This window comes from Anguilla anguilla, chromosome 16 (assembly GCF_013347855.1).
Source record: "Anguilla anguilla isolate fAngAng1 chromosome 16, fAngAng1.pri, whole genome shotgun sequence".
Classification (NCBI taxonomy): domain Eukaryota; kingdom Metazoa; phylum Chordata; class Actinopteri; order Anguilliformes; family Anguillidae; genus Anguilla; species Anguilla anguilla.
The window spans coordinates 6,786,366-6,807,993 of NC_049216.1; the positions used below are offsets into that span (position 1 = coordinate 6,786,366).

At 48.5% G+C, this 21,628-nt stretch overlaps 1 protein-coding gene across 3 annotated transcripts in view; it reads right to left on the bottom strand.

The window, feature by feature from the left end:
* Positions 1–2,257: 2,257 nt before the first annotated feature.
* The window catches only part of LOC118215798 (metallophosphoesterase MPPED2-like), a 64,533-nt gene continuing 45,162 nt past the window's right edge, over positions 2,258–21,628 (bottom strand). For all 3 annotated transcript variants that reach the window (XM_035396803.1, XM_035396805.1, XM_035396804.1), the window contains exons 5-7: positions 4,542–4,657; positions 3,991–4,104; positions 2,258–3,727 (exon numbers count right to left, since the gene is read on the bottom strand). In XM_035396803.1, coding sequence (XP_035252694.1) covers positions 3,609–3,727; positions 3,991–4,104; positions 4,542–4,657 — 349 coding nt within the window. In that variant the 3' untranslated portion in view covers positions 2,258–3,608. The remainder of the gene's footprint in view (positions 3,728–3,990; positions 4,105–4,541; positions 4,658–21,628) is intronic.

Here is a 21,628-nt window from a genome sequence, read left to right on the forward strand (position 1 = left end):
GTTTTTATATGCATCTTATTATTCTCCTATTTTATTTACAATGCCTTGTATAATTGCGTTGTTTTTATTGTATATATTTTCCATTGCCTTATTTTTTCTATTTTCCATTTCTTTTAATTGCAAATGCTTTTCTGTGAAGCACTTTGGGCTGCAAACCATTGTATGAAAAGTGCAATATAAATAAAGTGATTATTATTATTATTATTATTATTATTATTATTATTAATAATAATAATACTAGGTGTGAGATCCACATACTGTTGTCCAGTATATAGACCAGGGGTCTACAACCCTGAGCCTGGAGAGCTGCAGGGTCTGCTGGTGGTCTTTGTTATTGATAATTCGCCTGGTAAATGAACAGCGTCGACCGATTAAACCAATCACTGATATAGGCCTCAACACCCTTCAGAATGAAAGGCATTACAGTACATTACAGTCACTTGGCAGAAGCTCTTATCCGGAGCGATGAACAGTAGTGGAGAACATTAGTGCTAGGCTCAGAATACAAAAATGTACAGGACCTTTTTACACAGCTATGAGTATAACATCATCCAAAGCAAAACCCAAAGAAAGAGAAAAAGGTTATCTATAGGGGGTCAGGGGAACATCGGTGCAACCAGAAGAGGCGTGTCATCAAGATCAGAAGATGGGCAGAGTTTCTGCTGTTCTGACTGCAGTGGAAGATGGGCAGGGTTTCTGCTGTTCTGACTGCAGTGGGAAGATGGGCATTGTTTCTGCTGTTCTGACTGCAGTGGGAAGATGGGCAGGGTTTCTGCTGTTCTGACTGCAGTGGGAAGATGGGCAGGGTTTCTGCTGTTCTGACTGCAGTGGGAAGATGGGCAGGGTTTCTGCTGTTCTGACTGCAGTGGGAAGATGGGCAGGGTTTCTGCTGTTCTGACTGCAGTGGGAAGATGGGCAGGGTTTCTGCTGTTCTGACTGCAGTGGGAAGATGGGCAGGGTTTCTGCTGTTCTGACTGCAGTGGAAGATGGGCAGGGTTTCTACTGTTCTGACTACAGTGGGAAGATGGGCAGGGTTTCTACTGTTCTGACTACAGTGGGAAGATGGGCAGGGTTTCTGCTGTTCTGACTGCAGTGGGAAGATGAGCAGGGTTTCTGCTGGTCTGACTGCAGTGGAAGATGGGCAGGGTTTCTGCTGTTCTGACTGCAGTGGGAAGATGAGCAGGGTTTCTGCTGTTCTGACTGCAGTGGGAAGATGGGCAGGGTTTCTGCTGTTCTGACTGCAGTAGAAGATGGGCAGGGTTTCTGCTGGTCTGACTGCAGTGGGAAGATGGGCAGGGTTTCTGCTGCTCTGAGTGCAGTGGAAGATGGGCAGGGCTTCTGCTGTTCTGACTGCAGTGGAAGATGGGCAGGGTTTCTGCTGTTCTGACTGCAGTGGGAAGATGGGCAGGGCTTCTGCTGTTCTGACTGCAGTGGGAAGATGGGCAGGGTTTCTGCTGTTCTGACTGCAGTGGGAAGATGGGCAGGGTTTCTGCTGTTCTGACTGCAGTGGGAAGATGGGCAGGGTTTCTGCTGTTCTGACTGCAGTGGGAAGATGGGCAGGGGTTCTGCTGTTCTGACTGCAGTAGAAGATGGGCAGGGTTTCTACTGTTCTGACTGCAGTGGGAAGATGGGCAGGGTTTCTGCTCTTCTGACTGAAGTGGGAAGATGGGCAAGGTTTCTGCTGTTCTGACTGCAATGGGAAGATGGGCAGGGTTTCTGCTGTTCTGACTGCAGTGGGAAGATGGGCAGGGTTTCTGCTGTTCTGACTGCAGTGGGAAACTCATTCCACCACCAGGGGGCCAGACCAGACAGGAGATGTGACCTGGAAGTTTCGAAATGCAGGGGAGAGGTGCTAGATGCCCAGAGGTAGCAAAACGGAGGTCTGGTAGGTATGTAGCGACTGATGATGTGGCAGAGCGGTCCCTGTAGCTACCCAATAGTTTAGCACCAAGTTTTTGAATTTGATGCGAGTCAATAAAGGTAGCAAGGAAGGAAATGTAGCTGTAACATCCGGTAAATCACACCTGTGGGTTGATTTTCCCCACAAAGAATATAAAATAGAATATATAGAATAGAACACATTATCACTCGTATGTTGTGGATTCATAATTAATTGGAGCCTCACATTTGGAAAAAATACTGCACATATAAAACCAGTGTAAAACTTAATCAATTTTAAATAACACAAAAAGTGTGATCTAAGGCCAATAGTGAAATCAGTATCTGAGAGTGTGTTCAAACGACAACTGGACACAAATTCAGTCTAGTGCCACTGCTAAATTTAATGCTTATAAAATTTATGCAGCGAATGCCATCATCAGCTGAATGACAATGGAGAGACATAAAGCATTTTTTTAAAAACAGACAGTTATTTAAGTAAAAATCTTGCAATTTTATTTGCATATAAAGGCAGCTAAATATATAGCACAATAAATTGAAAGAAAGAAAAAGCAGTTCTAAACTTCCGTAAACAAAAAAACTAAGTCCGAAAGCAATTTACAAGAGCAAAGTTGAAGCGGCTACTGGCAACATTTTTTGTGCTAGCAAGATTGCATTTACACACAGTGCAAAATTAGAAAAAAACAAAACACAAATACAATAATATTTACGATTTAAAGGACAACTAAGCCTCGTTCAGGCAGACGTGTAGGGGAAAATGTTAGCTTTCACTTTGCAAAAATAGGGCAAATTTTCAACTCACGTAAGGCAAGATAATATATGGCTTAGGGTCATAACTCCAGAAATGTGATGTACACCTCTATATGTATGCCAAACCAAAAACATTCAAAAACAGAATTATTTTTGCAATATTTTCGCAAAAGATAACACAAAAAAAAAGCACAGCAGTTAAATACTACACTCTTGTGACCAGAGGTGGAAAGTCCAGGGGTCAGAAAGTAAAAGTCCTGCCACGTGTTTCCTCCACCAGTTAAACTCATCCAGCGGAATTCACTGATTAGCTCTGCATCCTGGCTAACAAACAGTGCTAACTACCAAATCCTGGTGATCGGAACAAAATACTGGGGTGGACCTTTTACTTTCTGAACCTGGATTTTTACACCTCTGCTTGTGACACCCTGCAAATTATCGGGAGTGAGGTCCAAGTAGAATTTCACACCGGCTTATTCCCTGAACTCGACTGGAAAACGAGGGCCTGCCGACCACCGTTCTGTACACACACACAAAGCTCACGCGAGGCAAGTTTCCCGGTCGGCCAAAAGAAAGCTTAATTGTCCTCCAAAAAAAAAAAAAAAAAAAAAAAAAAAACAATAAAACAAAAGTACAAAATAACAAATGGCATTTAACAGCAACGTATCCAGCGACTTCAAACAAAAAAAAATATATAAGGAAATTATACAAATTCACAAAAAAATCTGTTATCTTACAGAACAAACTCGTTTTCAATGACACGGCCTCTCTTCCCCCCCCCTGCTTCTCCGGTCGGGTCTCCATTTTGGCTCCTCTCCTTCCTGTATGTTTTTTTTGTACCAGCGAGTTTACAAAAGACAGACACTTTCTGAAAAGGAACATGTAGTAGACTCCGGCGAGCGGTTTTAGAAAAAGGGGGGGGGTGGGGGGGGTCTGACGGTGCCGCGCGCCCCGCCGCCTCAGGAGCCCTGGGGGTTGGGCAGGTCGAAGATGATCGGGGGGTTGGTGGGCTGGAAGCTGACGGTGCAGGTGGAGGCGTTGATGTACGTCGTGTACCCGTCCGTCATGATGCCGTACCCTGCAAGAGACGGGACGCCGCCGCGGGCGGGAAGTCAGGCCGAAGGACCAAAACGCACACTCTGATATCGCGTTCTGTGAGTGTTGTACCGATACTGTAACGGGCTGAAATGGGCTGAACTGGGCTGAACTGGGCTGAACTGGGCTGAAAGGGGCTGAACTGGGCTGAAAGGGGCTGAACTGGGCTGAACTGGGCTGAACTGGGCTGAAATGGGTTGAAATGGGTTGAAAGCTGAACTGGGCTGAAAGTTTGCGCACGCTCACCTTCGTGAATCCCCCCAAAGGCGTGGAGTTTGGGCCGGACCCTCCTCTGCACGGTGTTCAGCAGCTCCACGCACCCCACCCGCTGCAGCTCCTTCGGGACCCAGTCCCGAAAACCTGGGGAGAGACACACGCCGCCCGCCCCGCACGCCATCACACTCCGTGCTCAAAATCTCTCCCCCCCTCCCCTCCCCTCCCTCCCCCTCTCTGGGCCAGAGTCGATAGCTCTGCGAACCGTCGCGGCGGGCTAATCGACTGCCTGTGTAATCAGGCCACCGCTGCCGCGGCTGTGCCTTCATAGCCCACAGCAGAAATCCCATTAAAAAACAGTGGCCGGAGAGCCCCGAGCACAAATACAAGCTAACGGACGCTAAGCTAACAAACCCGCCAAACAAAAAAAAAAAAACACACTGAATAATACAACCCAGTACAGCAGCACCTCGTTCGGCTGGCCTCAAACAAACCGGCTTCTGGGCAGTTTGAAATATTAATGTAATTAGAGCAGTTGGGGGGTGGGGGGTAGGTTGGGGGAGGCGACTCCGGTCAGTGATTACCGAGCGGGGGCCCGTGGGTCAGCAGGATGTCGATGCCCTCGGGTACCTGGTTCCACTTGTCCAGGAGAGACTGGCCGCGGGGCAGGTTGAAGCCCCAGCCGTTGAACCAAGGCGTCCTGAGGGAGCAGACATAACAGCCCGTTAACAAAAAACAAACAAACAAACAACCAAACAGGCAGACAGTCGGAGGAGGATTCACTACACCGTGCCCATTTATACAGCTGCATATACACTGCATGCTAAGTACCCGCTCAAGGGTAAAACAGCAGTGGCGTATCTGGGAATTGAACCCACAACCTGTTAAATCATTACAAGGTTGCTAAATTGACACACCATCCCCTTGACGCGCCATCTTTTTTTGGTGTCGTTATCTCCTAAAATGGAAGACGGCCTTCCCCGCGCGGCGAAGACGAGACGCAGCTAACCGCGCGCGGAGATGCCGGCTGACCGTGACAGAGCGCACTTTACGGTCCACCGACCAACCACTGCGCCGCAGTATTAGCCCCTCCCCCTCCCCCCAGTAAAGGCAGAATTCATAAATAACAAATTGATGCTAAACAAATGAGAAATGAGAGACTGAAGCTACGCAGCAGGACGGGACGAGAGGATGAGTCTGAGCAAATGGACACCAAGGACACGCGTGACACCGCGATGCTTCACACGCTAGGGTCCTGTGGTACAGCTGGCTGCAAATGCTGATGGATGAGTGGGTGGGTGAGTGAGTGAGTGAGTGAGTGTGTGAGCGAGTGAGTGAATGACTGAGTGTGTGTGGGTGAGTGAGTGTGTGAGTGAGTGAGTGAGTAACTGAGTGAGTGAGTGACTGAGTGGGTGAGTGAGTGACTGAGTGTGTGTGTGTGTGAGTGAGTGTGTGAGTGACTGAGTGAGTGGGTGACTGAGTGTGTGAGTGAGTGACTGAGTGTGTGAGTCTGTGACTGAGTGAGTGAGTGAGTGAGTGTGTGAGTGTGTGAGTGAGTGAGTGAGTGACTGAGTGTGTGAGTGACTGAGTGAGTGTGTGAGTGACTGAGTGAGTGGGTGACTGAGTGTGTGAGTGAGTGACTGAGTGTGTGAGTGACTGAGTGAGTGAGTGACTGAGTGTGTGAGTGAGTGACTGAGTGTGTGAGTGAGTGAGTGACTGACTGGGTGTGTGAGTAACTGAGTGTGTGAGTGTGTGAGTGAGTGAGTGAGTGAGTGACTGACTGGGTGTGTGAGTAACTGAGTGTGTGAGTGTGTGAGTGACTGAGTGAGTGAGTGACTGACTGGGTGTGTGAGTAACTGAGTGTGTGAGTGTGTGAGTGACTGAGTGAGTGAGTGAGTCTGTGCGAGCCGTCCGGCAACAGCGCGGCGATAAACACCTTGGACCCGCCGGTTTTGCTCCGGTGGGCGGGGCGCGGTGCGGACGAGGCTTCGGGGCCGTTTGGAGTCATTTAGCCGAAGTTCGACCGGGGGGAAATCAAGCCCAGGAACATCAATAGGGGTTCGTTACGGTGAGGGATCGCCACGGCAACGGCGGCCAATGACTATCGAGCGCGAGGCGGAGGCGAGTTCTGGGGGGCTGAGGAAAACAAAGCGGTCCGCGCGAGAGACTGAGGAAACGCAACAAACAGGGCGGGAGAAAATGATTCGATGAATAACACCCTCGGAAAGAACGACCTTTTCCAAAGCAAACGTGTACGCCGAACCAATTTATTCCTAACCAATTTATTCCTTTAAATGTTATTAATACCGCTCGGTTTTTTTTTTTTCCTTCTTCCCGTGGCTGATATAAATACCCATGAATTCCAGAGAGCGCGGTGCGTGCGGAAATAAATGAAGCCGGCGAAATAAGTCATGAGGTCCTGTGTAATAAATCAGACGGATTCGTACTCCGGTAGAAAACCTTCGAGAGCCGCTCTCCGAATCCAGTAAAAAATACGAAGCGAGAAATCCATCCGTTTCCCACAATGCCTCCATTGTGGAGGCGGCTGTGCGAAATGCACCCTTTCCCGCGAGCGCGCTCGCGAAGCCCGGTGAAGATTTATGAGAGCCGAGGCCCGCGAAGGAAACGGTGGGCCTCGTTCGCCCAAACGTGCGTACGATGCGTATTCGATCGTAAAACCGCGCGTGAGAACGTTTCCAAGAACGATTCGCCGTTCGTTCTTTTTTTCTTATCTGTATTCGTTCGTGGCTGTTTCCTGATGCTAATCACGCGAACAGGGTTGCACCTAAAATTTACAAACAGCCAGCATTCATCATCATCTCATACACCCGGGATAAGCACAAAAACAGAGGTCTTCACGTGTGTCGTGAATCTCATGTTCGTTTTTCATATTTCAACATTTTTAAGAACAAAAGGAAGAAATAACTGAAGAAAAGTTTTGTGAACGAGGGCCATTGTTTCCTGCGTGGGTCTAAATTATACTGTCCTGTGCCACAGAGGAGAATTCCTAAAGCCGGGCCAGGTACTGTGCTGCTCTTCAACCCCTTTGGACGAAGTTTGGGACCCGTTTCTGCTGCTGGATTCAGCGGTAGCGATCTCCGTTAACTGTCCAATTAAAAGGGCGACTGCCAAGTAAATGGGATTAAGTGGAAAGCGTCGAGTAAGCCTCCTCGCTTCCTGGAAGAGAGGGATCTTAATGATTCTCCGGCGGCAGCCAGGAACGGGCTACTTCCACAGTCGCGCAAGGGTTTTTGTTATCGGACCGAACCCATTTACCCTCACATACAGAATGTCAATATTCAATTAAGCCCACTAGAATCATTATAGGCCATACGTCTTTAAGGCCGTTTTCCCCCCAACAGCAAAACGTCTTTCGGAGAGGAAAAAACTGGAGTGATTGCAAGGTTTGGTTGGTGGGGGGGTGGGGGGTGGGGGGTGGGGGGGGGGGGGGTACTTTTGGCTCGCTTTAGTAGGTTGGTCTAATTGGCAAGGAGCCAGGGAGAGAGATGGACAGATACCTCTACCTGGAGGTTCCCGAAACAGCGACACGTTATGATACACTTCTTTGTGTCTCTGTCTTCATGAGATTCGGGGAAAAAAAAAAAAGTTTTAAGGCAAAAAAACGTTTTGTTTTTAGCAAGAGAAGTCACGTTCGTGACTAACCCTATTCTGTTCGGCCTTACCCTTTATCAGGATCTCGCAAGGAACTGTGAAAGGATCCCAGCTTGAGTTTAATGGCCTACTTTAGAACTTGAAACAGAACCACAATAATAAAAAAAAAAGCACCACAGTGTGCAGTTTACTGCCTTCCTGTTATTGCCCACCCAATCAATCAAACTAGGGACTAACTGCAGCAGCAGCCAATGAAAGCAGTCGCTGTGGACTGCGGTGCTTTGGGTGCTCTGAGGTTAAGCTGGTTCAGAGAAGGGGACACGGTAGATGCTGGACGCGAGCAAACCTTCACATGAAGGTAAACTCTGAGTTTGCGCTTAGAGGGAGCAGAATGAGCTGCCATCACACTGTCACAGTATAGGCTACCTTATCTCTCTTTACATTGTAACAGCACACCTCCTCATCTCTCCATTACACTGTAACAGCACACCTCCTCATCTCTCATTACACTGTAACAGCACACCTCCTCATCTCTCCATTACACTGTAACAGCACACCTCCTCATCTCTCATTACACTGTAACAGCACACCTCATCTCTCATTACACAGTAACAGCACACCTCCTCATCTCTCATTACACAGTAACAGCACACCTCCTCATCTCTTCATTATACTATAACAGCACACCTCCTCCCCATCTCTCCATTAAACTAACAGCACACCTCCCCACCTCTCCATTACACAGTAACAGCACACCTCCTCATCTCTCCATTACACTGTAACAGCACACCTCCTCATCTCTCATTACACAGTAACAGCACACCTCCCCATCTCTCCATTACACAGTAACAGCACACCTCCTCATCTCTCCATTACACTGTAACAGCACACCTCCCCATCTCTCCATTACACTGTAACAGCACACCTCCCCATCTCTCCATTACACTGTAACAGTACACCTCCTCATCTCTCCATTACACTGTAACAGCACACCTCCTCATCTCTCCATTACACTGTAACAGCACACCTCCCCATCTCTCCATTACACTGTAACACCACACCTCCTCATCTCTCCATTACACTGTAACAGCACACCTCCTCATCTCTCATTACACTATAACAGCACACATCCTCCTCATCTCTCCATTACACTGTAACAGCACACCTCCTCCTCATCTCTCCATTACACTGTAACATCACACCTCCTCCCCATCTCTCCATTACACTGTAACACCACACCTCCTCATCTCCCCATTACACAGTAACAGCACACCTCCTCATCTCTCCATTACACAGTAACAGCACACCTCCTCATCTCTCCATTACATTGTAACAGCACACCTCCTCATCTCTCATTACACAGTAACAGCACACCTCCCCATCTCTCCATTACACAGTAACAGCACACCTCCTCATCTCTCCATTACACTGTAACAGCACACCTCCCCATCTCTCCATTACACTGTAACAGCACACCTCCCCATCTCTCCATTACACTGTAACAGTACACCTCCTCATCTCTCCATTACACTGTAACAGCACACCTCCTCATCTCTCCATTACACTGTAACAGCACACCTCCCCATCTCTCCATTACACTGTAACACCACACCTCCTCATCTCTCCATTACACTGTAACAGCACACCTCCTCATCTCTCATTACACTATAACAGCACACATCCTCCTCATCTCTCCATTACACTGTAACAGCACACCTCCTCCTCATCTCTCCATTACACTGTAACATCACACCTCCCCATCTCTCCATTACACTGTAACAGCACACCTCCCCATCTCTCCATTACACTGTAACACCACACCTCCTCATCTCTCCATTACACTGTAACACCACACCTCCTCCCCATCTCTCCATTACACTGTAACACCACACCTCCTCATCTCCCCATTACACAGTAACAGCACACCTCCTCATCTCTCCATTACACTGTAACAGTGCACCTCCCCATCTCTCCATTACACTGTAACAGTACACCTCCTCATCTCTCCATTACACTGTAACAGCACACCTCCTCATCTCTCCATTACACGGTAACAGCACACCTCCTCGTCTCTCCATTACACTGTAACATCACACCTCCTCATCTCTCCATTACACTGTAACAGCACACCTCCTCGTCTCTCCATTACACAGTAACAGTACACCTCCTCATCTCTCCATTACACTGTAACAGTACACCTCCTCATCTCTCCATTACACTGTAACAGCACACCTCCCCATCTCTCCATTACACTGTAACATCACACCTCCTCATCTTTCCATTACACTGTAACATCACACCTCATCTCTCCATTACACTATAACAGCACACCTTCAACTCCTCATCCATGAGGTCCAAGACCGAAAATAAGCCCACTGCCAGTCTGAGGTGATACTGTATTGTGTTGATATTCCTCCACAGTTCCACGCTGTATTTGTACAAATCAGTTTTGCTGAACCATTCTCTTCTCTCTCCAGTTCCAACAGCGTTATTTATTTTAAAAGGATCTAAAATCTTGCTGTGCTCACAGCCTTTGGTGTGTGTGCTGGATGCCCTTCGAATCTTCAGCACCGCAGTTTAGCCTGAACTGAAGCACTTTCGTCTCCGGCTCACAAAAACACACCGACGTTCGTTCTTCAACCGTCTACTGCGCGGCATGTGTTTATTTGTATTTATATTAGCGCAAGGGTGGAAAAAGGATACGCTAACCGTAAAACAAACGCTAGGGCCACGGGGCACGCAAAGGCCCATTAGTTTGAGTCTCAACATTGCCTCACTACTCTGTTAAGCGTCTTTGCGACAGTTCTCTGTAAAAAGCGCCATACGAATAAAATTGAATCGAATATTCGCTAATGTCTTAAATTACATTACATTACAGGCATTTAGCAGACGCTCTTATCCAGAGTGATTTACACAACTTTTTTTACATAGCATTTTACATTGCATCCATTTCTACAGCTGGATATATACTGAAGCAATTCAGGTTAAGTGCCTTGCTCAAGGGCACAACGGCAGTGTCCTACCCAGGAATCGAACCTATGACCTTTCGGTTACAAGTCCAGTTCCTTACCCACTGTGCTACACTGCCGCCTCTAAATGAGAGGCTCTGCCCTCCTTCCTTTGCAAACTGTTTATATCGTTAGCTCTGAAGCTTTCACACTCTCCCTTGGCCGACTTCACTGTCTATGGTTTTCATCACTAAAGCCCACGGTCATGAAACCAGCACCCTGTAGTCCAGGGATCAGCAACTCACGGTCCTCGAGGGCCGAGACCCGCTGGTTTTCCACCCTCCCTTTGCCTGGGAGTCAGGTGTAGAAGACAGTCTGTCCAATCTGTAGCACTAATTACCCAGGAGAAAAGAAAACCAGGGCTGGATTTGGATTTGAGGACCAGAGTTGATGATCCCTCCTGTAGTCTGAACGATTAAAAACCGGCGCAGTGATGTAGTAAATGTGCAACAGCACCACCACTGGCCTCTCGTGTTATTACACTTTCCCGTTCCAGCGTAGTCGATGTCGTCGATGAAAATGCGATCTCAGTCAGACCCTAAATGTCTCCGTGGTGACGCGCTGCCGTTCTGAATTCTGACGCGTACTCAGAAAGCGCGCGGTTGTAAAAATTTTAAGTGCGGCGAGGCTGAAAGGCGCTGAGAACGTGCCGTGATTTCGGCCATCTTAAATACCCGCTGCGCCACTACAGGCGTTCAGGCTAATTAGCGAGCGACTACCAATCAACGGCTATTTGCAGGTAGGTGATTAACGAATACTTAACACGTGGCGGGAAAAAGACAAAGGGACAAGGGAGGCTCTGATTGGGTATTTTTTATCTCTAATTAGCTTGCACACCTGTGGTGACGCTGTAGTTAGGGTATATAAGAGCAATCGACACAAGAGAGCTGATGAAGGCAAGAGGCCTAGCGGCTCGGGGCCCACTGCTGTTGCTACGGCAACATACAACTTTAAACGACACCAATGGCAGCTCTGTCACAGAGGAGACTACCTGCCTTGGGTCCCTGAAACTGGACGACACCCAGTGTTTCATTTATGAAACCCCCCCCCCCCCCCAAAAAAAAGGAAATAATGTCTCATTGTCCGAGACCCAAATGCGAAAATGGATTAGACATCTCAAAGTAGAGCCAGGACTTGATTGCTCTTTGGAATTGCATGCAGAATAAATCTTTTCATGGTCTTCTTTTCAGTGAAACCAAAAAAATGTTCCATCTGTTTTACAGAGGCAGAACCCTCCCTTACCCACATTTGTCCAGGCTCAAAAGGTTGGCGGAACAGACTGAATTTGAAAACTACAAAAAGAAAGAAAGACACACACACACACAGACACACACATAAAGGAGTTTCTTTAAAAAGGGGACCCATACCATATATTCTGAGCCTTTTTTCAAGAAATATTATTCAATAAAACACAAAACATTGTTAAACAGAAAAAGCTACGAGGTACTGAATATGTTCTGACTATTATTATTCCTAAAATTCCAGCAAGTCTACCGACATGCAAAGCAAAAGGTCACATTGTCCACTCCAAATGATCATCATTTTAAAAGGTAAGGCTAAAATAGGCAGGGTTTTGGTTACAGGGTCACAAAATTATGAAATGACTTTGCTGACCTTGGAGAAGTAATATGAACCGTGAATGTAAATGGCAGTTGAAAAATGAATAAAATATTGAAATGCTGTAAAAAAAGAAAAACCCAATCTCTTTAACCTTTAATACAAATGTAAATATTTCAATAACAATGGGCAGCTTGGTAATGCTCCTTCAAAATATCCACTGCATTCATTCATTATGTTGCATTAGGTTTGCTGCTGTCCAGAGTTCCTACAAACCAGTTACACACCACACAGTTCCTACAAACCAGTTACACACCACACAGTTCCAACAAACCAGTTACTACACACCACAGAGTTCCTACAAACCAGTTACTACATACCACAGAGTTCCTACAAACCAGTTACTACATACCACAGAGTTCCTACAAACCAGTTACTACACACCACAGAGTAACTACAAACCAGCTACTACACACCACAGAGTAACTACAAACCTGTTACTACACACCACAGAGTTAGGCTACTACAAACCATCTACTACATACCGCAGAGTTACTACAATGCTGTTACTACAAACCAGTTACTACATACCACAGTTACTACAAACCTACTACATATCACAGAGTCACTGCAATCCAGAGTTACTTTAATCGAGAGTCACTACACACCAAAGTTAGCACAAAGTACAGATCCAAAGTTACGGCAGTACGTGTGGCTGAAATATGAAATATGAAGCGGGGGGTGCGTAGGGGTCCAGGAGCCAAATTTATCACTGCGTCTCTCCCCCCACGTTTATTGCTTTGGGTTGGGTTGGAGGACGCAGATCCGTTTCACTACGTGCCAAAGCGCACGTCTACGCTGAGCGCCCCAAACGCTACCCAGCACGGCGAGCCCATTTTACCGCACACCGCGGGGAGGTCGAGCCCCACTCAACCTCTCCTGCAGAGGTCTGCCACACAGCAGCGCGAGGGCAGAGGACCTCTCTCTCGCCGAGCTTGATCACTCTGCTCAAATTAGCGTTACGAAACGCCGTGCCTCCTATTTAGGCTAATCGTTGCTAACGAGCGCTTACGCTGCCACGCCAGAGGTTTCAAACCCTTTATTATTTTCCTGGAAGTAGTGAGTGATACGCTACGCTTTAGTTAATTTTGTTGAAGCCCATTTCCTGATGCATAATAAGTATTTTCACACCCCACATGTTAGCCATTGGAGGCCACAAACAGTCAGCATTCATCACCCGGGATTAAGTACAGTACAGTTCCTTAGGAAAAAAAAATATGAAAGCAGGATGCATTGCAGATTTAATTTGTTTACAGAAATCTTGGGACAAAAAAAATATTTCGGACACCTATTTTTTGGGGAATAGCGATAATTACTTTTCTTAAAAAAACTGAAAAAAAAAACGAAGAAAAATAATTTCCGTGAGAAGTTTTATCAGAATGAAAGAATGCTGCGTGTGTATGTGAGTGTATATATGACCCACAGCAATGAAATGTGTGTAATTTCGCCCATCCCGTTCCACACGGAAAGCAGAATGGGGTTAATGTGAATCGGATGCGCGGAAATCCAGGAAAATTCCAGCCCTCGGGATTGGAATTCCGGAATTCTCCGCTTGCAACACTAAGCACACATTAAGCATCGACGGTGCCACGCTGAGACCTAAACTACAAGGGACACTCGATAAAAATGTTAATAATATTTTTGAAATGTTTTCACTGCAAAATGTTTTCACTGTTTCTTTTCTGCCGGGTCTAGGAGGATATTTGAAATCCTGCGTCAAATTCACAGAAGACGCGCTGTCATGACGACCACTCTATGGCTGCACTGCAAATTGATTTGTCCTCTCTTTGCCAGCCTGCTGTCTGTGTAATTAGCTGCGGTTTTGTGTGTGACAACTTTATTAAAGTAGCAAAAAATCTGACACACAAAGAAACAGAGCACCTTCATAACACCAGCTAAAACTGTAGCACGGCATAGGGGTGTCCTGGCTTCACTGTCCACCACACACACGCACACGCACGCGCGCGCACACACACACACACACACAGACAGACATGCACACACACACACAGACAGACATGCACACACACGCACACATATACACACACACACACACAGACACAGACACACACACACACACGCAAAATGCACCTGCTCTGTTTCAAATTACCCAAGAGCTTCTCCACAGCTTATGAGAGAGAGAGAGAGCGAGCGAGAGAGAGAGAGCGAGAGGGAGAGAGAAAAATAGGGAGAGAGCGAGAGAGCAAGAGAGAGAGAGAGAGAGAGAGAGAGAGAGGAAGAGAGAGAGAGAGAGAGAGGGAGAGAGAGAGAGACAGGGAGAGAGAGAGAGAGCGTGAGAGAGAGAGAGAGAACGAGGGAGAGAGAGGGGTAGAGAGCGAGTGAGAGGGAGAGAGAGAGAGAGCGAGTGAGAGAGAGAGAGAGAGAGAGAGAGAGAGAGCGAGAGAGAGGGAGAGAGAGAGAGAGAGAACGAGGGAGAGAGAGGGGTAGAGAGCGAGAGCGAGTGAGAGGGAGAGAGAGAGAGAGCGAGAGAGAGAGAGAGAGAGAGAGAGAGAGAGAGTGAGACAGAGAGAGACAGACACAGAGAGAGAGGGAGAGAAAGAGAGAGGGAGAGGGAGAGAGAGAGAGAGAGAGAGAGAGAGAGAGGGAGAGAGAGAGAGAGAGGGAGAGAGAGAGAGAACCTTTGAAGGCGAGAGTTCAGGCCATTACACCAGCCCGGCGATTCATTGTGGCCTCACCTCCCTGTCAGGGCCGAGGCAGAGGTCGTCTAAAGAGGGGGCCCTAATTGATCAAGCTGTCAGGGCCAATGAGGAGGAGCATGTTAATGGGGCTTTTATTTGGCCCCCGGGAGAGGCCACCTGACACGCCGCGGTATATATACGGCCGCCGCCGCCGCCGCCGCCGTCCCCTTTATTAACAGCTGGGGAGCCGGGGGCAACGGGCGGCAAGCGGCGGCGGCGGCCGGACAAACTGCTGATCACCCAAGGCCGGGCCGGCGCAAAGTTTAGGGGGGGGTTATGGGGGGAGAGAGGAGAGAGAGAGGGGGGGGGGGCGCACGCTCGGGGTCGACCCGGCTCTAATAACTGGAGCCGGATGACTGATCGAGCCCCCGAACACATTAATCTCGCCACAATAACAGTCAGCGCCAAGGTGCAGGCGGGGGCGGTTGGGGGGAGGAGAGTTAGGGCTTCTGTCCTGAGAGTACCCCGTACGGGCAAACGCCACCACGGGGATGGGAAAAATAAAAATAAAATAACTCCACTGGGCTCTTTCTCTTTTCCTCCCTTTCCTGAGGACCGTGAGTGGCGTTGTGGGAGGGGGCGGGGAGGTTGTGGGAGGGGGCGGGGAGGTTGTGGGAGGGGGCGGGGAGGCTGAGGGGCTTTCTGGTCTGAGCAGACCACGAAGGCAGGACCGTTTATAAACGCATTTGAGGTGAAGAATTAGATTCCAACTAAAGCATAGATTCAAAAGTAAAGCATAGATTCCACCTAAAGCATAGATTCCACCTAAACCATAGATTCAAACTAAAACATAGATTCACCCCGTTCGGCGAGCGCGGAGAAACACATTCGCGCCGAACCTGAAGGAGAAGCGAACCCTAACACTGACACCACAGTAAGACTGTGAGATATAGGTCTGAGCAAACCCCCACTCTCCCCCAACCACCACCTTAAACACAAACCCCCTCCTCATCCTTCATCACCCATGGGCTGGGGGTCGTGGGTTTGAAAAAAAAATAAAAAATCAGGTTCAACAATGTAGGGCCCTGAAAATCGGGAAGTGGGAAGGAGGCGGGGGGGAAGAAGGGACAATGGGTGAAGAAAAGTGCCCCCCCCCCCCCCCCCCCCCCCCAGTACTGGGGTTTCATTCATTTCTCATGACTAGGGGGGGAGAGTTGGGGGAGTGGAGAGTTGGGGGGGGAGGGGGGGTTCTCTCTGAGAACAGAGCCACCGCCGCGCAATTTGTAAATGGCATCGGGGGGCTTTGAAACGCAGGATCCGGCAGGAAGGGCCGGCGAAACCCGACCCCGCCACACGAGGTTTGGCAGGGGGTGTGCGGGCGGGGCCCCCAAACCCCCCCCCCCCACCCCCCACTCACCGCAATGAAAGGCTCTCCTCACGGTTCCACCCCGCCAGCCTCTCCCCCAATCCCCCCTGCCCTCCCTCCATTTGACCTGGAGCCGGGGTGGGGGGGGGTGTAGGGTTACCTGGCCGACCGAACAGCCCGTTAGCGCTCGGCGGCGAACCCGATACGGCGGGAACAAAGAGACGGAAGCGCGGGGGGGTGGGGGGGGGTTGGGGGGGCTGACAGGTTAACTTCTCTGGGAAATAGCTGAATTCACTGGAGTGACACGGTCGCGGTGTCAGACGTAAAACACTAACCAATCCCCCCGCCCCCAAACCCCCCCACAAAAAAAAAAAACACATTTAATTAGACAGTATGATTTCCCTTCTTGGTTCTTTCGCCCTAGCTATACCCAGGCGCTGAAAGTTGAAATAAAAAAAGCTTGAGGTCATCTTTCAGAGTAAGTAGCCCAGCTGTTTAAAAAACTTCCCCCCCATTGGCAAGGATTAAAAAAAAAAAAAACAGGCTTATTTTCCTTTTCTTTCTTCCCCCTTGTGTTGTCACACTCAGCACAAGGTCCCAGATTTCTGGGCCACCTCTGTAACTGACAAGGCATCGTGCACCGGCTCAAAAAAAAAAAATCAGCAGCAGAAATTACCGCAGCGGATGCTTCCGGGCATCAGTAACGACCCAGTGAAGAGCAGACGATGCACGTCCAGAGAGGAGGAAGAGGAAGAGGAGGAGGAAGGCGCGGCGTCGCAGCCGCCACGGCGGCCGCCCTCTACACCCGGCCAAACGGTACGAACTGTCGAACCCGAAGTTTCGTAACGGCGGCGTGAACGCGGGAGGGCAATGCGTTCGAAACGCACACGGAGGAATCCATTAGAAGGGCGCAAGAAACAAGGGGGAATCAGCGGAAATACAAGGGGAAAAAAACGGCAGTACAAATCAGACAAAAGAAAGCCAAGCCCACGTTACGTTACTTTAGGTTACAGTGAGCCGTCCCAAGCCCATCAGATAAGGCAAAAAAAAAGTGCTCAGGAAAATTACATCTGTTTACCCCACATATCTGAGGAAACAAAAACCTATTAAAGAATAAGCATCTGAGAAAACGAAGCCTATTATGTGCAGATGGTTGCAATAAATGCGTCAGCAGTTTGTACTGAATCTTTCAGAAAAGACTTCAGATATCCTCCTGAGAGCTGTCAGAAAAAAAACCGAAGTTTACTGTAAGTATTTTAAAATGAAATGATTAGAGAAAATGTGATGTGATGTGTCTTGGATGACAAAGCCATTTTTGCAGCGAAAATCTTTCATAAAATATAAAATATCATTGAATGTCTCTTGTAGTGTAGGCTTCAGCACAGTAGAATATATATGTTGATGTATATATATGTATGAGATTAAAATCAGAGACTCACGTTGGTGAGTTGTGATGCTGCGTGTTGGTGAAGGCTGTAAGATGGCAGTAATGCAAAACAATGGAAGATGAAAAATCTGTTGTGTTCTCAGGGTTGGAGCAAAAAAACAAAACAAAATGGAAAACAGAGCAAACGTTGCGGTGATCTGGGGCATTTGCCACAATCGTGCGGCACAGGGAGCTGCACGGAAGGCTGCAAAGAGCCACAGGACCGGGGATCAGAACCATCAGGGTCCAACACAAGACCAGGACCAAACACAGGACCGGGGATCAGAACCATCAGGGTCCAACGCAAGACCAGGACCAAACACAGGACCGGGGATCAGAACCATCAGGGTCCCACACAAGACCAGGACCAAACACAGGAACAATTAGAACGATCAGGGTCCAACACAAGACCAGGACCAAACACAGGACCGGGGATCAGAACCATCAGGGTCCAACACAAGACCAGGACCAAACACAGGAACAATCAGAACCATCAGGGTCCAACACAAGACCAGGACCAAACACAGGACCGGGGATCAGAACCATCAGGGTCCAACACAAGACCAGGACCAAACACAGGACCAAAGATCAGAACCATCAGGGTCCAATACAAGACCAGGACCAAACACATGACCAAAGATCAGAACCATCAAGATCCAGTGCAAGACCAGGACCAAACACAGGATCGGAGATCAGAACCATCAGGGTCCAACACAAGACCAGGACCAAACACAGGACCGGGGATCAGAACCATCAGGGTCCAACGCAAGACCAGGACCAAACACAGGAACAGAGATCAGAACCATCAGGGTCCAACACAAGACCAGGACCAAACACAGGACCAAAGATCAGAACCATCAGGGTCCAACGCAATACCAGGACCAAAGATCAGAACCATCAGGGTCCAACACAAGACCAGGACCAAACATTTTCACGTTTGCAACATGCCATGGCCCCAGACAAAGAACAGCACACTCAGCTTTGGAATTAACTCTTCCCAATTTCTTACAAATAACTTTTTTTAAACAATTGAATTCATCTTTTTTTAAAGATTGAATCAATATTTCAGACAAAATATCAGACAAAACTGTGACAGTACTGCTTGAAAACAGATCCAAGCTGCTAGAAAGGACGTAATGTTCAAGATTCAGAAACACATACAGCAGATTCTTCTACTTCAACGGCACAGAAAAGGTACTTCAGTTAATGCTGGGACATTTTTCCACCCTTTTGCCAGCCAATCACAGAGCTCTTCCAGACAGCCACTGAGTGTCTGGGCTGGACTTCTCAAACTGCTCATCGCAAGGGCGACGGGGAGAGAATTGAAACTTCCTGCGGTCACTCCCGTCTACCGCTTGCTAATCCATTAAGACATCTGCAGTCCTTGGCTGAGCTATTTTAACTGCCAAGGGTCAGAGGAAGGAACTGATAAAACAGAACCACAATGCTCGCCCAGCGTGGCGCTGCGGGTGTTTTTTTTTCTTGGGGGTGGGGGTGGGGGGGTGGGGGCTGCAGTCGGACTGTGATTGATGGCTGAATAAACAGAGTGGAGCGGGCCGCTTCTCGACGGCGGCCCAGGTTATACTCGAGGGCGCGATCTTATACTTCGCCGGCGTGGGTGAGCGTTTCCACGAAAGCGCCGAGCACCCTCTTCTCCCGTGGAGCCCTCTGGAGGGGCGATAGTGGGGGGGGGGACTTTATCCCCCGTCCTTTCGGTCAGTCGCTTCTCCTCTGGTCGCCGTCACTAAATGGCTCGACTCTCCCGCCATGCGCCCCAGAAACGGCTCTATTCACTAGGAAAGAAGCCCGTCTAAAACTGGGACAGGGGGAGGGAGAATAGCGGAACGACAACGACAACAAAAAAAAACACATTTTCAGACCCATCGGGTGGTACGCCATTTTGGGACGCTAACGGTAATTGGGGCTTCGATGAAATGGATGACACGTTCCTCGTCGATGGAATATGAAAATGGCGAACTAGCCTCAGCCTTTTTCACAAACAAAGCGCTCAGCCGCGGGGCAGGCGGAACAGGCGCTGAACAGCAAAACGAACACGTGTTCAGCGGCTGAGACCGAACGGCGATTTTCGTGGGCTAGTGTGTTTCCGCCCTCGAGAAAGAATGGCCGCCGCCAGCTAACGTGCTAACGTGCTACCGCCGCAGAGCTCCGCAGTCGCTGTCTCGCTGCCAACGCAACTCGTGGCGACAGTCACGGCGGTTTCCCGTGCGGGAGACACGTCCGTAGCTTGGCTTTGCAGATGCAAGCATCTTTGCTCGAAGTCATAACGATACCATAGCCGTAAATTTAGAAACAATGCTGAATTATATATGGGCAACAGAATGTTATTTCTGTTGTGAATGCAGCGCTCATAAAACCATAAACTTCTTATGAATAATTTATGAATGACACTTAACATTAATTATTCTATAAAATATAAATTCACACACAGAGCTACCATCCTGAGTGTCCGCACAGAAATACACACATATCACAGTATTATTCAGATTTTGTTATGTAGCGTATGTGGAAAATATTCGTAGTAATGGAAGCCATTTCTGTGCATTTGTATGCATGTGCATGCTTGGATGTGTAAAACGGGCTGTAATTCCTACACAGGTCACATGATATGGATGTAAATGCTCTCAAATTAAAGCTGACAGTCCGCACTTTTATAGCAAATGTTTTATTTCAAATCAAATGTGCTGGACTACTAAGACAAAGCAACAAAAACTGTGCCACACATTTAACTGTGTGTGTGTACACATACTGCAGAAATATATGTGTGTTTGTGTGTGTATGTGTGTGTGTGTGTGTGTGTGTGTGTGTGTGTGTGTGCATTTCTGTGTATGTATGCGAGTGCCTGCATATATGTATGTACAGACAGTGGCCACTTCAGCAGGTGCACCTACTCATTAACACAAATAGCCTACTCCTCACAACAGGAAATCATGTGGCTGCAGCTCAACATATATAAACCACGCAGACGTGGTGAAGAGCTTTAGTCGTTGTTCGCCCAAACGTTGGACTGGACTATCTAAGCATGATCTAAGCGGCTTTGACCGCGATAGGAGTTTTCCGCCAGGCATGGCGGTTCCAGCGCCTCAGAAACCGCCGGCCTCCCGGGACTTCACACGCTGGTCTCACGAGTTCACAGAGAATGGGGCGATAAACAAAAAAACCATCCACCGAGTGGCACTTCTGTGGCTGAAAACGGCTGGCTAATGACAGAGGTCAGAGGAGAGCGGGGCCAGACTCGCTCGAGCAAACGCTGGGATAACAGCGGTTTACAACAGCGAAGTACAGAAGGGCATCGCTGAGCGCATGTGTCAGCAGCAGCAGCAGAAGACCACGCCGGGTTCCTCTCCTGTCTGCTAAAAACAGGAAGATGAGACTACAGTAGGCACCCGATCAACAAACCTGGACAACCTCAGAGAGAACAGCGGACAGGATCAGCCCGTGCGGCTGATCACTCCTCACACACTCATCTATAAAACCCCAGAGAGAACAGCGGACAGGATCAGCCAGTACGGCTGATCACTCCTCACACTCTCATCTACAAAACCCCAGAGAGAATAGCAGAGAGGATCAGCCCGTGCGGCTGATCACTCCTCACACACTCATCTATAGAACCTCAGAGAGAATAGCAGACATGATCAGCCAGTACGGCTGATCACTCCTCACACACTCATCTACAAAACCCCAGAGAGAACAGCAGCCTGCTGATCACTCCTCTTCGCTACGGAAGCCCACATCCCTCCTTCACAAGCTGAGAATGTATAATATGCACGGCAGACAAAATTAAACAGGAACTGGCTGCACTCCTGTCTGCACGGTGTCTGGTTCTGGTCCCGCCAACTGGCAGCGTCTTCGCCCTCAACCCTTTAATGGTACCTCCCCGTTCCAACAGTGGGTCTTAGACACACAGTCTGTTCCAATGCACAATACAAGCCCTCGCGTCCAGAAAGGAACAGAAAGAACCCAGCAGACCTTAACATCGCGCCGA